The sequence below is a fragment of the Mobula hypostoma genome, chromosome 16, assembly GCF_963921235.1.
Source record: "Mobula hypostoma chromosome 16, sMobHyp1.1, whole genome shotgun sequence".
Lineage (NCBI taxonomy): Eukaryota > Metazoa > Chordata > Chondrichthyes > Myliobatiformes > Myliobatidae > Mobula > Mobula hypostoma.
In genome coordinates, this window is record NC_086112.1 from 55,976,121 (window position 1) to 55,992,565 (window position 16,445).

General features: G+C 42.2%; 1 protein-coding gene across 5 annotated transcripts in view; it reads left to right on the forward strand.

Annotated features, from left to right (window-relative positions):
- smarca2 (SWI/SNF related, matrix associated, actin dependent regulator of chromatin, subfamily a, member 2) overlaps window positions 1-16,445 on the forward strand; it is a 130,514-nt gene that overhangs the window by 99,899 nt on the left and 14,170 nt on the right. For all 5 annotated transcript variants that reach the window (XM_063068972.1, XM_063068975.1, XM_063068974.1 and 2 more), the window contains 2 exons: window positions 6,810-7,027; window positions 12,099-12,204. In XM_063068972.1, coding sequence (XP_062925042.1) covers window positions 6,810-7,027; window positions 12,099-12,204 — 324 coding nt within the window. The remainder of the gene's footprint in view (window positions 1-6,809; window positions 7,028-12,098; window positions 12,205-16,445) is intronic.

Genomic DNA, 16,445 nt, shown 5'->3' on the forward strand with positions numbered 1-16,445 from the left:
TATAATCCTTGGCCTTCTAGATGTAAAACTATGTGATCTCTTTGGCATCTCCTTGGAAAATTTGTTCGATTCCACATATAAGCTGATAACATTAAACTGAAAGCCTGGATTAACTTTGAGTTTCCCATGATCATCATATTGGCTTTCACTTATCCAGCATCTTGCACCTAGTGAACAGTAATTCACTCAAATATTGGGAAGATTGACCCACTGTCTTCATTTCTGCCAAAAAACCTCATTCCATAGCCACAGTGCTCCTGCAATAGTACTGAATACCTGTACTTCAGAACTTGACGTGCTGTTGACCAAGTTGTGTCAGTACAAATACATCTATCTGGTAATGTGGAAAATTACGCAGTTTTGTCCTGCCTGCAAGAAGCATGACGAATCCAACCCAGCAAATTAACAATGCAGTTACAGTATTCCCAATCATCACGATCATCAGTGATGTTATCAAATGGCACTTTCTAGGCAACTATCTTGTCACAGAAGCTCAGTTTGAATTCCACTAAAATTACTTGGCTCCTGACTTCATTTACAGCCTTGCTCCACACAGGACCATAGGGTTGAACTCTGGAAGTGGACTGAGAGTAACTGACCTGACATCAAGGCAGTATGGCATCAAGGAACCTTGGCTAAACTGAAGTTGATGGGAATCGGGGACAAAGCCTCTGCTGTTTGGAATCATAACTAGCACAAAGAAAGATGGTTAAGGTAGTTTGAAATGAATCATGTTAGTCACAGGACACGTCTGCAGGAGTTCCTCGGGCTAGTGTCTTTAGCTGCTTCATCGAGGACCTTTATTCATAAGTTCAGAAATAGTGGTGCTTGTTGCTGATTGCAAAATGTTAGACACAACCTTTCTCAACTCATCGGATTAATGAAATAGTCCATGCCTATTTGGCTAATGTTGTCCCTCTCTTAGGGTGGCTAATGTTGTCCCTCTCTCCCAGAAGGGGGGAAGAGAGAAAACAGGGAATTATAGACCAGTTAACCTGATGTCGGTGGTGGGAAAGGGGCTGGAGTCAATTATAAAAGATGAAATTACGACATATCTGGATAGCAGTAACAGGATCGGTCCGAGTCAGCATGGATTTACGAAGGGGAAATCGTGCTTGACTAATCTTCTGGAACTTTTTGAGAATGTAACTATGAAAATGGACAAGGGAGAGCCAGTGGATGTAGTGTACCTGGACTTTCAGAAAGCCTTTGATAAAGTCCCACATAGGAAATTAGTGGGCAAAATTAGGGCACATGGTATTGGGGGCAGAGTACTGACATGGATTGAAAATTTAAACGCAAACAACAGGAATTCTGCAGATGCTGGAAATTCAAGCAACATACATCAAAGTTTCTGGTGAACGCAGCAGGCCAGGCAGCATCTGTAGGAAGAGGTGCAGTCGACGTTTCAGGCCGAGACCTGACGAAGGGTCTCGGCCTGAAACGTCGACTGCACCTCTTCCTACAGATGCTGCCTGCCCTGCTGCGTTCACCAGCAACTTTGATGTATGTGGATTGAAAATTGGCTGGCTGGCAGAAAACAAAGAGTAGCGATGAATGGGTCCCTTTCGGAATGGCAGGCGGTGACCAGTGGGGTACCGCAGGGTTCAGTGCTGGGACCGCAGCTGTTTACAATATATATTAATAATTTAGATGAGGGAATTAAAAGTAACATTAGCAAAATTGCTGATGACACAAAGCTAGGTGGTAGTGTGAAATGTGAGGAGGATGCTATGAGAATGCAGGGTGACTTGGACAGGCTGGTTGAGTGGGCAAGATGCATGGCAGATGCAGTTTAATGTGGATAAATGTGAGGTTATCCACTTTGCTGGTAAGAACAGGAAGGCAGATTATTATCTAAATGGAGTCAAGTTAAGAAAAGGGGAAGCACAGCGAGATCTAGGTGTTCTTGTACATCAGTCACTGAAAGCAAGCACGCAAGTACAGCAGGCTGTGAAGAAAGCTAATGGCATGCTGACCTTCATAACAAGGGGAATTGAGTATAAGAGCAAAGAGGTCCTTGTGCAGCTGTACAGGGCCCTGGTGAGACCACACCTGGAGTACTGTGTGCAGTTTTGGTCTCCAAATTTGAGGAAGGACACTCTTGCTATTGAGGGAGTGCAGCGTAGGTTCACAAGGTTAATTCCTGGGATGGCGGGACTGTCATATGTCGAAAGATTGGAGCGACTAAGCTTGTATACTCTGGAATTTAGAAGGCTGAGAGGGGATCTTATTGAAACATGTAAGATTATTAAGGGATTGGACAGGCTGGAGGCAGGAAGCATGTTCCCGCTGAAGGGTGAGTCCAGAACCAGAGGCCACAGTTTAAGAATAAGGGGTAGGCCATTTAGAATGGAGTTGAGGAAAAACTTTTTCACTCCAGAGAGTGGTGGATGTATGGAATGCCCTGCCGCAGAAGGCTGTGGAGGCCAAGTCTCTGGATGCCTTCAAGAAAGAGATGGATAGAGCTCTTAAAGATAGCGGAATCAAAGGTTATGGGGCTAAGGCAAGAACTGGATACTGATTGTGGATGATCAGCCATGATCACAGTGAATGGTGGTGCTGGCTCAAAGGGCTGAATGGCCTACTCCTGTACCAACTGTCTATTGTCTATTGCCTCAGTCACAGCGAGACCTGGACAATATCCAAGCCGTGTCTGATAGGTGGCTAGTAATACTCCTATCACACAAGTGCCAGACTGATGATATCAAACAAAAGAAAATTCAGCTACCATCCATGACAGTAAATGGCATTACCACCATTGAATCACCCACTACTAATATACCATTGACCAGAAACTAATTTGAATAGCCATTTACATAATATGGCTACAGAGCAGGTCAAGAGGTTAGGAATCCTGTGGTGACTAATTCACTGAAGGTTGAGTAAAATGGCACTGGTAGTATACAGTGATGTTTTGCAGGAACTCACAAAACACTACATCTTCTAAACTGCTTTTACTACAATCTGCAGCCTGTTGTTTCCCTTTAAGAAACATACTTTTAACAGTCTAAACACAAGCATTCTACAATTTCATAAGGACTTGTGGAACTGGACTCAGGTATGCAAGTACGCATTGAAAGTCAGCTGTCGCTGAAAGAGAGTGTGCCAGGTAAGACTTCATGCCAGACTAAAGCAACAGAGTACACAGCAACCTCACCCTAGCATATTGCTGGCTAATGTACAGTCACTGGAGAACAAGATATAAGACTTAAGGGAAGGTTGCTGTATTGGAAGGAAAGGAGGGATTGCTGTGTTCTCTGTTTCACTAAGACATGGCTCACCATTAACACGCTGGACAACATCCCTAGACCACATTTCAGGAAGTCTGATCATCCAACTATCCTCCTACTTGCACACAGGCAGAGACTAAAGAGCAAGTCATCAGAAATAAGGACAACAAAGAAGTGGTCATAAGAGGGGGTGGGGTCTTCAGGACTTCGATGTTTCTATCATTCATTCTCTGGGGTTTCTTGTCCTGTGGAGTGCAAATATCAGGTTATATTGTATACATACTCGATAATAAATGAACTCCTGAATCTTCTGAGTGACTAAGGCATTGCTTCGAGTCAGTGGACTGGGCCATTTTCAAGGATTAATCAGAGGACCTGAATGAATATGCCACATTTGTCACAGATTTTATAGAGACACTAATAGGCATGTGTCTTCCCACAGAATCATTCATAGTTGTTCCCACTCAGATGCCCTATAATTGACTAATAGATCTGCAGTCTGCTGAGGGCTGGATTGGTGTTCAGGACTGAAGACCCAGGAAAGTACAAGAGGTCCAGGTGTGACGTCCAGAAAGTCACCTCACATGCAAAGTGGTAGTTCCAACTTCAATCACAAAAGGATGCTCGACAGCTATAGCAGGGCTTGAATATCATCACCTCCTACAAAGCAAAACAAGCAATGTAGATGAAACACAATTTCACCCCGGATGAGCTCATTGCCTTTTATGCTTGCTTTGACACAGAACCTTGAAGTCACAGGGTCGTTGGGGACTTTGGGAGTTCATGAAAGTGCTTACGTCTCTGGGGTTGATGTGAGAGCCTTCTTCAAGAGGATGAACTTGTAGAAAGCACCTGGCCCAGACAATGTACCTCGCTGATAAGGGAAGACCTGTGCTAATCAACTGGCTGGAGTGTTTACTGACATCTTTAACCCCTTGCTTTGGCAGTCTGAGCAGGCTTGCTTCTAGTAGGCTTTAATTATACCAGTGCTCAAGAAGAACATGATAACCTGCCTCAATAAATATCATCTAGTAGCACTTGAATCCACTGTGATGAAATGCTTTTAGAAGTCATATCAAGTCCTGCTTGAGGAATGTCCACTCTAATTTGCCTACCATCCCAACAGGTCAAAAGCAGATGCCATTTCATTTACTCTTCACTCAGCTTGGAACATCTCTGAGCAACTGGATCCATGGTTTTCTCACTTGCCTACTTGCTTTATAGTTATGACTGCGTGGTTAAGTACAGTTCCAAAACCATGTATAACTTTGCAGATGACAAAAGATAGTGATGAATTAAGGGATCGGAGATGGTCAGTAACTTTAAATTCCTTGGCTTTATCATATCAGAGGTTTGCTCCTGGTTCCAGCATGCAAGTGCTCTTACAAAGAAGGCATGATAGAGCCTCTACTTTCTCAGAAGTTTGTGCAAATTCTGCATGCCATGTAAAACTCTGACAAACTTCCACATATGCAAGTAGACAGTATCCTGACTGGTTGCATCAGAGCCTGGTGTGGAAACACCAATGCCCAAGAATAGAAAAGCCTACAAAAATGATGCATACAGCCCAGTCCATCACAGGGAAAGTCCTTCCCTCTATTAAGCACATCTATAAGAAGTACTGCAACAAGAAAACAGCATCCATCAACAAGATCTGCCCCCCGCCCCATGATTCAGGCCATGCTCTCTCCTTGCTACTGGAGTCAGGAAAGAGGTACAGGAGCCTTGGGTCCCATATCACCAGGTTCGGGAACTATTATTACCCCTTCAGTCATCAGGCTCCTGAACCAGTGGGGATAACTTCTCTCACCTCATCTGAACTGATTTCACAACCTATGGACTCATTTTCAAGAACTCTTCAAATCATGTTCTTAGCTTTATTTCCTTAGTTATTTGTTTTTATTTGCAATTTGTCTTGTGTGCTTACTCCACTGCTCTACTTGCATTACACTTACAACTGTGTGACTAAGCACAGCTCCAATGCCATACTTAAGCTTGCTGACACGACCACTGTCGTTGGCCGAATCATAGGTGGTGATGAATCTGCATATAGGAGGGAGATTGAAAATCTGTTTCAGTGATACCACGGCACCAACCTCATTCAATGTCAGCAAGACCAAGGAGGTGATTATTTAATTCAAGAGGAAGAAATCAGAGGTCTATGAGCCAGCCGGTGGAGAAGGTTGCAATATTAAATTCCTTGGTGTTATCATATCCGAGGACTTGTCCTGGGTCCAGCATGTAAATGCGATTATGAAGAAAGCATGGCAGACCCTTCACTTCCTTAGAAGTTTTTGAAGATGTCATGCTGAATCTAATATTTTGACAAACTTCTATAGATGTGTGCTGGAGAGTATATTGACTGGTTGTATCACAGCTTGGTATGGATACTGCTCAGTCCATCACAGGTGAAGCCTTCCTCACCATTGAACACATCTACACCAAGCACTGTTACAGGAATGCAGCATCCAAAATCAGGGATTCCCACACCTAAGCCCTGCTTTCTTCTCGCTGTTACCATCAAGATGAAAGTTCAGGAGCCTCAGGACTCTCACTGCCAGGTCAGGAACAGTAATTACTGTTCAACAATCAGGCTCTTGAACCAATAGAATAACTTAATTCAATTTCAATTTCACTTTCCCCATCACTGAACTGTTCCCACAACCTATGGGCTCACTTTCAAGAACTCTTCATCTCATGTGCTCACTGTTTATTGCTTATTTATTTGCAATTACATTTTTTTGCCTTTTGTATTCGTAGTTTGTTGCCTTTTGCATATTGGTTGTTTGCCCTGTGGGGATGGTCCTGACCTAAGTCCTTGACCAGATATCTGTAATGGCATTAAGATGCCAATTTCACTCTTATTTCTTTTTCTGTTTTTCTTAGATCAGTATGTGGCTATATCTAGTTCTGTTTTAGAGCTTTCCTGTGAAGACTTTCGAAGCTTTTCACATTTATTAATCTGTGTTAATATAAATTTTAAATTGGAACATCCCACCAAAATTTTCTCAGCTGACCAAATGCAGTTTTTCTATGGGGTAATCCAGGTAATTGTTGAAGGTGAAAATTAGTTTATTAGAGTGATTCAAATCTGCTTTAAGCTCTTAGCAAGTGTGGGATTCAAACAATAAAGGGGAAAAAATGCTTTGGGTCATGTGATAATCAAATGTCTTTGATTTGGGGTAAAAAAAAATTGAAGAAATGTAGGAGTTTTCAATAAACCTTAAACCAAAAAACTGACCTCTGGGAGGTATAGCGTAACTGATAATTTTCCCACTATATAGCTTAATAACTAAAAATATTTTTTAAGAAGTAAATTAATTTGTAAGCTGAAATTATCAGCAGCCTTATGAAGAATTGGGTAATTATATATTTAGAGCATGAAGAATCTGTATTTCTGATTCATGCTTCCTGGATGGTTCAGGGGTATGGAGTTTATAAATGGAGGGTAGGTAAATTAAATTTGTCAATTCTATTCATAACAGGCATTAAAAGATCAAATATTATTTGTCATTTGATATTAATGGATATTCAATATACTTAAATCTAAAATTTTAAACTGGGAATTTAACTTAGGCAATTGAAGATGGCAATTTAGAAGAAATGGAAGAGGAAATACGTCAGAAGAAAGCTAGGAAACGCAGAAGAAATGTGGATAAAGATTCATCAAAGGAGGATGGAAAAAAGAAGAAAAAGAGAGGCAGACCCCCAGCAGAAAAACTGTCTCCAAATCCACCTAGGATAACCAAACAGATGAATGCAATCATTGATACAGTAATAAACTACAGAGACAGGTAAAATGATTTGGACATTTTCATCCTTGCCTTCCAAATCAAGTATTTCATTTGCAGTTCCATTGTATTAGTCGAACTCTAGACATTAAGATTTGTATTTCAGCAATTTCATCTAACTGTCCAATATCAAAGGTGTTATGATGAAACTCTTAAAATGTTAAACCAACATCAGAACCATTAGAATTGTAAAAGAAATGCATAAAATCATAATAGCTTCTTCATAAAGATGTAAGGTTTGTTCCTGAGACAAGGTTGGTTAAGCAAACCAGTCTTGAATGGTTTAACTATGAGGAAATAAAATGATGTCTGACTTCCTAATTACTGATGAAGCAGTGAGAACTTTCAACACAACACATCACACTTAAAATTACTGTTTAAAACTCAAATCCATTTCAATGATAGTTCTAGTCTGGTGTCTAATGGGAGAAGAGTAATACGCAATTTAAGATATTCAAAAGGTTCAACATTGAAGGCCATTCCTATGAGGTGGGTAACACACATAAAAGTTGCTGGTGAACGCAGCAGGCCAGGCAGCATCTCTAGGAAGAGGTACAGTTGACGTTTCAGGCCAAGATCCTTTGTCAGGACTAACTGAAAGAAGAGCTAGTAAGAGATTTGAAAATGGGAGGGGGAGGGGGAGATCCAAAATGATAGGAGAAGACAGGAGGGGGAGGGATGGAGCCAAGAGCTGGACAGTTGATTGGCAAAAAGGATATGAGAGGATCACGGGACAGGAGGCCCAGGGAGAAAGGAAAGGGGGAGGGAGGGGAAAAGCCCAGAGGATGGGTGAGGGGTATAGTGAGGGGGACAGAGGGAGAAAAAGGGGAGAGAGAAAAAGAATGTGTGTATATAAATAAATAACAGATGGGGTACGAGGGGGAGGTGGGGCATTAACGGAAGTTTGAGAAGTCAATGTTCATGCCATCAGGTTGGAGGCTACCCAGGCAGAATATACGGTGTTGTTCCTCCAACCTGAGTGTGGCTTCATCTTTACAGTAGAGGAGGCTGTGGATAGACGTATCAGAATAGGAATGGGACGTGAAACTAAAATGTGTGGCCACTGGGAGATCTTGCTTTCTCTGGCGGACAGAGTGTAGGTGTTCAGCGAAACGATCTCCCAGTCTGCGTCGGGTCTCGCCAATATATAGAAGACCACATAGGGAGCACCGGACGCAGCGTATCACCCCAGCCGACTCACAGGTGAAGTGTCGCCTCACCTGGAAGGACTGTCCGGGGCCCTGAATGGTAGTGAGGGAGGAAGTGTAAGGGCATGTGTAGCACTTGTTCCACTTACAAGGATAAGTGCCAGGAGGGAGATCAGTGGGGAGGGAAAGATGTGCTTGGTGGTGGGATCTTGTTGGAGGTGGTGAAGTTATGGAGAATTATATGTTGGACCCGGAGGCTGGTGAGGTGGTAGGTGAGGACAAGGGGAACCCTATTCCTAGTGGGGTGGCGGGAGGATGGAATGAGAGCAGATGTGCGTGAAATAGGGGAGATGCGTTTGAGAGCAGAGTTGAGGGTGGAGGAAGGGAAGCCCCTTTCTTCTCGTGCTCTGTAACTTTCGATGATTTTCAGTTCCCTGGCCCCCACCGCTTTATTTTCACCATAGATGTCCAGTCCTTATATACTTCCATCCCCCATCAGGAAGGTCTCAAAGCTCTCCGCTTCTTTTTGGATTCCAGACCTAACCAGTTCCCCTCTACCACCACTCTGCTCCGTCTAGCGGAATTAGTCCTTACTCTTAATAATTTCTCCTTTGGCTCCTCCCACTTCCTCCAAACTAAAGGTGTAGCCACGAACACCCGTATGGGTCCTAGCTATGCCTGCCTTTTGTTGGCTTTGTGGAACAGACTATGTTCCAAACCTATCCTGGTATCTATCCCCCACTTTTCCTTTGCTGTATTGGCGCTGCTTCCTGCATGCACGCTGAGCTCGTTGACTTCATTAACTTTGCCGCCAAGTTTACCTGGTCCATTTCCGACACCTCCCTCCCCTTTCTAGATCTTTCTGTCTCTGTCTCTGGAGACAGCTTATCTACTGATGTCTACGGTAATCCTACTGACTCTCACAGCTATCTGGACTATTCCTCTTCTCACTCTGTCTCTTGCAAAAATGCCATCCCTTTCTCGCAATTCCTCAGTTCTCCGCTGCATCTGCTGTCAGGATGAGGCTTTTCATTCCAGGACGAAGGAGATGTCCTTTTTTAAAGAAAAGGGCTTCCCTTCCTTCACCATCAACTCTGCTCTCAAACGCATCTCCCCCATTTCACGTACATCTGCTCTCACTCCATCCTCCCACCACCCCACTAGGAATAGGGTTCCCCTTGTCCTCACCTACCACCCCACCAGCCTCCGGGTCCAACATATTATTCTCCGTAACTTCACCACCTCCAACGGGATCCCACCACTAAGCACATCTTTCCCATCCCCCCCCCCCCCCGCATTCTGCAGGGATCGCTCTCTACGCAACTCCCTTGTCCATTCGTCCCCCCCATCCCTCCCCACCGATCTCCCTCCTGGCACTTATCCTTGTAAGCGGAACAAGTGCTGCACGTGCCCTTACACTTCCTCCCTCACTACCATTCAGGGCCCCAGACAGTCCTTCCAGGTGAGGCGACACTTCACCTGTGAGTTGGCTGGGGTGATATACTGCGTCCGGTGCTCCCTGTGTGGCCTTCTATATATTGGCGAGACCCGACGCAGACTGGGAGATCGTTTCGCTGAACACCTACTCTCTGTCCGCCAGAGAAAGCAGGATCTCCCAGTGGCCACATATTTTAGTTCCACGTCCCATTCCCATTCTGATATGTCTATCCACGGCCTCCTCTACTGTAAAGATGAAGTCACACTCAGGTTGGAGGAACAACACCGTATATTCCGCCTGGGTAGCCTCCAACCTGATGGCATGAACATTGACTTCTCTAACTTCCGCTAATGCCCCACTTCCCCCTTGTACCCCATCCGTTATTTATTTATATACACACATTCTTTTCCTCTCTCCCCTTTTTCTCCCTCTGTCCCCCTCACTATACCCCTTTCCCATCCTCTGGGCTTTTCCCCTCCCCACCCCTTTCCCTTCTCCCTGGGCCTCCTGTCCCATGATCCTCTCGTATCCCTTTTGCCAATCAACTGTTCAGCCCTTGGCTCCATCCCTCCCACTCCTGTCTTCTCCTATCATTTTGGATCTCTTCTCTGCCCCCCCCCCCGCCACTTTCAAATCTCTTACTAGCTCTTTTAGTTAGTCCTGACAAAGGGTCTCGGCCCAAAAAGTTGACTGTACCTCTTCCTAGAGATGCTGCCTGGCTTGCTGTGTTCACCAGCAACTTTTATGTGTGTTGCTTGAAATTCCAGCATCTGCAGATTTCCTCGTGTTTGCCTGTGAGGTGGGTATTGAGTTATTGGTCATCTCTCCAGTACCAAGGCAATTAAATAGCAATTCTTTTTGATTCTGACTGCCTATTTTATATTAACAAAATCAGAACAGTGATTCTTCCTGATGTGAGTGTCTCCTCAATAAGTTTACTCATTGGAACCATTTAGAACCAGTTTACTAAACCCCAAACTGTTGAATGATAAATCGTTGCTCTGTAGCTAGCCCAATTTGCATTGGCAACATTTCTCATTTATGTGTATTTAAATCATATTGCCGCCTTTTGTCCAAGTTGATGAATGTAGAATTTGGAGCATAGCAGGCACTTCAACTTGCAGTCTATGCCACCCACGATATAAATTTAAACGCATCACATCCTTTTTTTCATTTGCCTGTTTAAGTGCTGCTACTGTAACAATATTTGAGACAGCATTTGTCTAGTTTTATTCATTTATTGCTAGAGAACTAATAGCAATTAGTTCTCTTCCCATATATGCACTATTAACTGTGGTTTCCCCTTACTATCTTCAACTATATTTTGCTACTTAGCAACAAAGAACAGAAGTCAGGTGTCATATGCAGTTTAAAGTATACTGCACACTCATGTCAATGGTCAAATAATTTTTTTCATTTCCTTTTGTGTTATAAAATGTTAAGAGACAGATGAATATTGTTGCAATGTACAACCATATTAAAATAATTATGCTTGTGTTCTTTTCAGGCTGCCTCTACAAATGTATGATGGAGTTGATCAATGTGTATTATTAGTATAGAATTTGGGCTGATTTTTCCAGTTGTGACAGGAGTAAGAAATATCCTGACTCTTTGCATTAGGTTTTCAATGGTTATTGGTTCTTTTTAACGATTCACTGCAGTTGTATTTCAGTAATAGGTCCTTTGTTTATAATAATCCAAGGTTGCAGCCATAGTTGACTATTACGAAAAAAGCTCAAAATGTATGTCTTCACTATATACAGTGGATTATGGTTAACTGGGGCAACTTTTAAATTGAGAAAATATGTGGGACACTGCTTTAGAGTGAACAGTTGCATTATTTGTGTGTGCTTGTGTTATGTTATTCATTTGGACTGACGTACGCCAAAAAGCAGTAATTTTTGACACTACTTCATGCAGGGAGGCAATGAAAGTAGTCTATTATCTGCACTAGGTGTCTCTGCTGATTTTATTTATTTACAGTGAAAAGAACACAGTAGCAAACACTGGATGAATTCCTCTGTCAATAACTATTAGGAGCTAGTACACAGTTTTATAGTACTGTAGTCACAGTAGTAGTGTTCTAATTTGTATATATTTTATTTAAATACACAATTTTGTGACTCAATTAAATGATAGTTTCTCTTTCTTTTAATACTTCTTAAAAAAAACTATTTCTATGAAACTTTTGCTAATTCGGGCAGCCGCTTAATTGGGCCAAAATGTATTGGTCCCGATATGTCTTAATTAACTGGAATCCACTGTACAGTTTGTTTTTTGCAATAGGAGCATGGTATGTGGCAAATTTTCTTTTCAGTCAAAAAGAAAGCTTAGGATTGCTTTTACAGTGATATTTTAATATAGTAATAGCTTTATAAAAATATAAATGAATATCAAAAATAGGCATATGGAATTTGAATTGACGAACTTCTTGTAAAATGATGGTGATGTAGCACTGATCACCTGTTCTCCCTTTGCCCTGAAATAGCTTGAACCGACAACTGAGTGAAGTCTTCATCCAGTTACCATCACGGAAGGAGTTGCCTGAATACTATGAGCTGATTCGAAAACCTGTGGATTTCAAAAAAATCAAGGTATAAACAGATCTGTAAAATTTGTTCTGTTTCATTCTCCATCTTGCAATAAAATGATTTTAAAATACTAATTATAACCACGTAACTTAAACTGACTTGAATCGCCACTTTGCTCTAATGAATTAAAAGATACAATTTTTGAATATTTCTTCATCTTCCTATGCCCTATAAGTAAAGTAGATCAATGAAAACTCAGTTGAGTACATCAAACTATATTTTTAAAAAGTATTTAAAGTGTCCCTGTAAACAAAGTAGCTAATTAAATGCTTTTTTGGGAAAGAAGTTGAAACACCATATTTTATACTCCAGATTATCTTTTAAAACTTGGTGGATAATAATATTAGTTACATTTTCTATCCACTCAAGAGTTGAATATTAACAGGAGCAATTCAAACCTGCCACAAACTAGCCAACTAACACCGGACTTAATTCAGTCACAATATCAAAATCTTAACGCAAGTTTCATACTGACTTTCTTGGATGTACTTTGTTTGAGACCACCACACCGCAATGCAAGGTTAAAGTGTAGCTCTGGGAAGCTACAAAATTGAATCCAGTCATTGCTGTCATGGCACCAGGTCAAATTTGGGCAAGAAGACTTGATGCCTACTGTATCTATATGGATTTTAGTAAGGCATTTGACAAGGTTCCACACAGTAGGCTTATTCAGAAAGTCAGAAGGCATGGGATCCAGGGAAGTTTGGCCAGGTGGATTCAGAATTGGCTTGCTTGCCGAAGGCAGAGGGGTCATGGTGGAGGGAGTACATTCGGATTGGAGGGTTGTGACTAGTGGTGACCCACAAGGATCGGTTCTGGGATCTCTAATTTTCGTGATTTTTATTAACGTCCGGATGTGGGGGTAGAAGGGTGGGTTGGCAAGTTTGCAGACGACACAAAGGTTGGTGGTGGTGTAGATAGTGTAAAGGATTGTCGAAGATTGCAGAGAGATATTGATAGGTTGCAGAAGTCAGCTGAGAAGTGGCAGATGGAGTTCAACCCAGAGAAGTGTGAGGTGGTACACTTTGGAAGGACAAACTGCAAGGCAGAGTACAAAGTAAGTGGCAGGATACTTGGTAGTGTAGAGGAGCAGAGGGATCTGGGGGTACATGTCCACAGATCCTTGAAAGTTGCCTCACAGGTATATGGGGTAGTTAAGAAAGCTTATGGGGTGTAGGCTTTCGTAAGTCGAGGTATAGAGTTTAAGAGTCGCGATGTAATGATGCAGTTCTATAAAACTCTGGTTAGGCCACACTTGGAGTACTGTGTCCAGTTCTGGTTGCCTCACTATAGGAAGGATGTGGAAGCATTGGAAAGGGTACAGAGGAGATTTACCAGGATGCTGCCTGGTTTAGAGAGTATGCATTATGATCAGAGATTAAGGGAGCTATGGCTTTACTCTTTGGAGAGAAGGAGGATGAGAGGAAACATGATAGAGGTATACAAGATATTAAGAGGAATAGATAGAGTGGATAGCCAGCGCTTCTTCCCCAGGGCACCACTGCTCAATACAAGGGGACATGGCTTTAAGGTAAGGGGTGGGAAGTTCAAGGGGGATATTAGAGGAAGGTTTTTCACTCAGAGAGTAGTTGGTGTGTGGAATGCACTGCCCGAGTCAGTGGTGGAGGCAGATACGCTAGTGAAATTTAAGAGACTATTAGACAGGTATATGGAGGAATTTAAGTTGGGGGGTTATATGGGAGGCAGGGTTTGAGGGTCGGCACAACAATGTGGGCCGAAGAGCCTGTACTGTGCTGTACTATTCTATGTTCTATGTATTTCTCCAAATGAAAATGAGCAATTAAACCAAAATGGTGTGTTACCCTTTATCATAAAGGGGTTAGGGTACACTTTGTCACACCAGAATTCCAGTGCTGTTTTCAATTTTGGTCTCTATACCCAAGGAAGGAAATGCTAGATTTGGAGGCAGTGAAGTACAAAATCCTACAACGATGAATACCTGTGAAGACCAAGAGAGTAACTAGCTTGTACACACTGGAGTTTATTTTATGGAGCATTCAGGGTTCTGAGAACAATTGATAAGTTATCTGCAGAGGTGTTTCCCAGGCTGGAGAATCCAAAACAAAGGATGTGGTCCCTGGATTATTTATTAGGCATTAAGGACAAATGAGTGAACAAAGTTAGGGAAAACCCTATTTCACCTTATTTCTCCCCAGTCTGTTGGTACAGGTAACCATCGGAAAGTCCTTGTAAGGATGAGTCTTTTTAAGTTGATGACTAATGTGGAGGTCATAGCCCTGGATGGTATTAAATTAATTCAGTGTCTTTGAGGCTGCACTTGTACAGATGGAGTGGCAAGTGTGTTTATCAGACAGCAAAATACATCATCTCTGTCCTACCTGACCATTTAAATTCTAGTCAATGGTGTGTCACAAGATGTTGATTGTCGGTGACTGTAGAAGGGCAGGTAAACCAACATCTAAATGTCCTCAGCACTGATGTCTTAATTATTCAGTCTGATCACTGGTCGAGCCTTGTTTTTCACAGCTCCCAAAACCACACTCCTGAATTGCGTTCTGAACTCAATTCACGGGTGTGATTTTGTTGCAGGAAGAGATTATTAGGTAGCCAGAGGAAAAGATTCAACAATATGCTCAGAGCCTCCTTGGAGGGAAATGTGCTCTGGAGAGTGCATTGCCCATGACCACAGTGAAGAAAGAGCATTCATTCTGGTATTGTGACCCCGAGCATTGAAAGAGTGCAGAAGCCCTGCTTAAATGGTAGGAGTGAATCTCACAAACAACTCACTTACCCATTTGTAAAAGAATACACAGTTCCCACATTGGTCTCAGAACTCACAAAACTAAAATAGAAGCCAATAATTCTTAATCGCAAGAAGTAGAGAATGGTAATGCTTTTGAATCTGTCTCTTGTTTGAACCTGCCCATTATCAGGCACTGAATGGGAATGAATTCTACTTCTCAGCTCATGTCTGATCATGACCCTGGAATTGAGCATTGCACGATTATCAACAGATGTGCTTCTGACTTATTTGAAGGTTGAAGTTTTGATTCCACCAGAATCACTCAGCTCATAGACCTCATTACAATGTTGATCCAATTGTGGACAAAATAACTGAACTCCAGAGATGTGGTGACTGTCCTTGATGGTGTGGCAGCAGTCCTCAAAATTGAAGGCAGTTGAATTTGGGGTGGATTAGCGAAAATGATGGGTGCGTTGGAATCGAATCTTTTCAACACCAGGCCATCGCTACAAGAGTTCTTCAAAACAGCAGTATTCAAGGTCCAATTTCAGCTGCAGTGATTTTCTTTGCATCAATAGATCAGACGAACATGTTCTCATTATTGTATAGATTTCACTTGCATATCCTGATGAGTACTTGCCAGCATTTAGCAAGATCTAAATAGTGTTTTGTCTTGAGCTGTGAAATCACAAGCAATATTTGTGCTACAAGAGTCTTAACTTCGCAAGACATTTTGATACCATGGCAAAACGCAGCAGCATGAATATCCTAGATGAGAATCCCCTTTGATGAAATGCTTAACCAGGCCATCAAAGTACATACTGCAGCTACAAAGGCATTGAAGGACTCTGTTCCAGAAAGGCTGATGGAAGTCAGAGGTGTAATGGAATACTCTGCAATTAACCTGGGTTTGGGTCACTGCTAAGGAAACATGGCCTCTGCCAAGACATAATTATTTCAAGTAGCATCATGTTTATAATTTATATATGTGCGCCCTCCACTTCAAGCGAGCCATGATTGCATGGTTGCTATCTGTGGATGCACTACAACAACTTTAGGCCTCTTGGACAACACATCTCAAATTCTTTAACTTCAATATACAGTATAAAATAACCAACTCTGTCTACAAGTTATAAACACAAAAGCTTAGGCAGATGTTGGAAATCCAGAACAACACAAAATCCTAGAGGAGCTCAGCAGCTCAGGTGGGATCTATGGAGGGGAATAAACAGTTGATGTTTTGGGCCGACACCCTTCATCAGTCCTGATGAAAGGTTTTTGCCAGAAACATCGACTGTTTATTCCCCCCCATAGATACTGCCTGATGTGCTGTGTTCCTCCAGCATTTTTGTGTTGGTCAGTCTGCAAGTAATCCTCCAAACTTTTGATTCGTGAATATAATGTTGATAATTGCATTTTTGGTGAGTTAAGTTCTCAATTTCGGATAGCACTGAGAATGCCCTCAACAAATTAGCTACTACAGTTCAAAGCACTTTTTCCAGAGTTAATTAAAAAATTT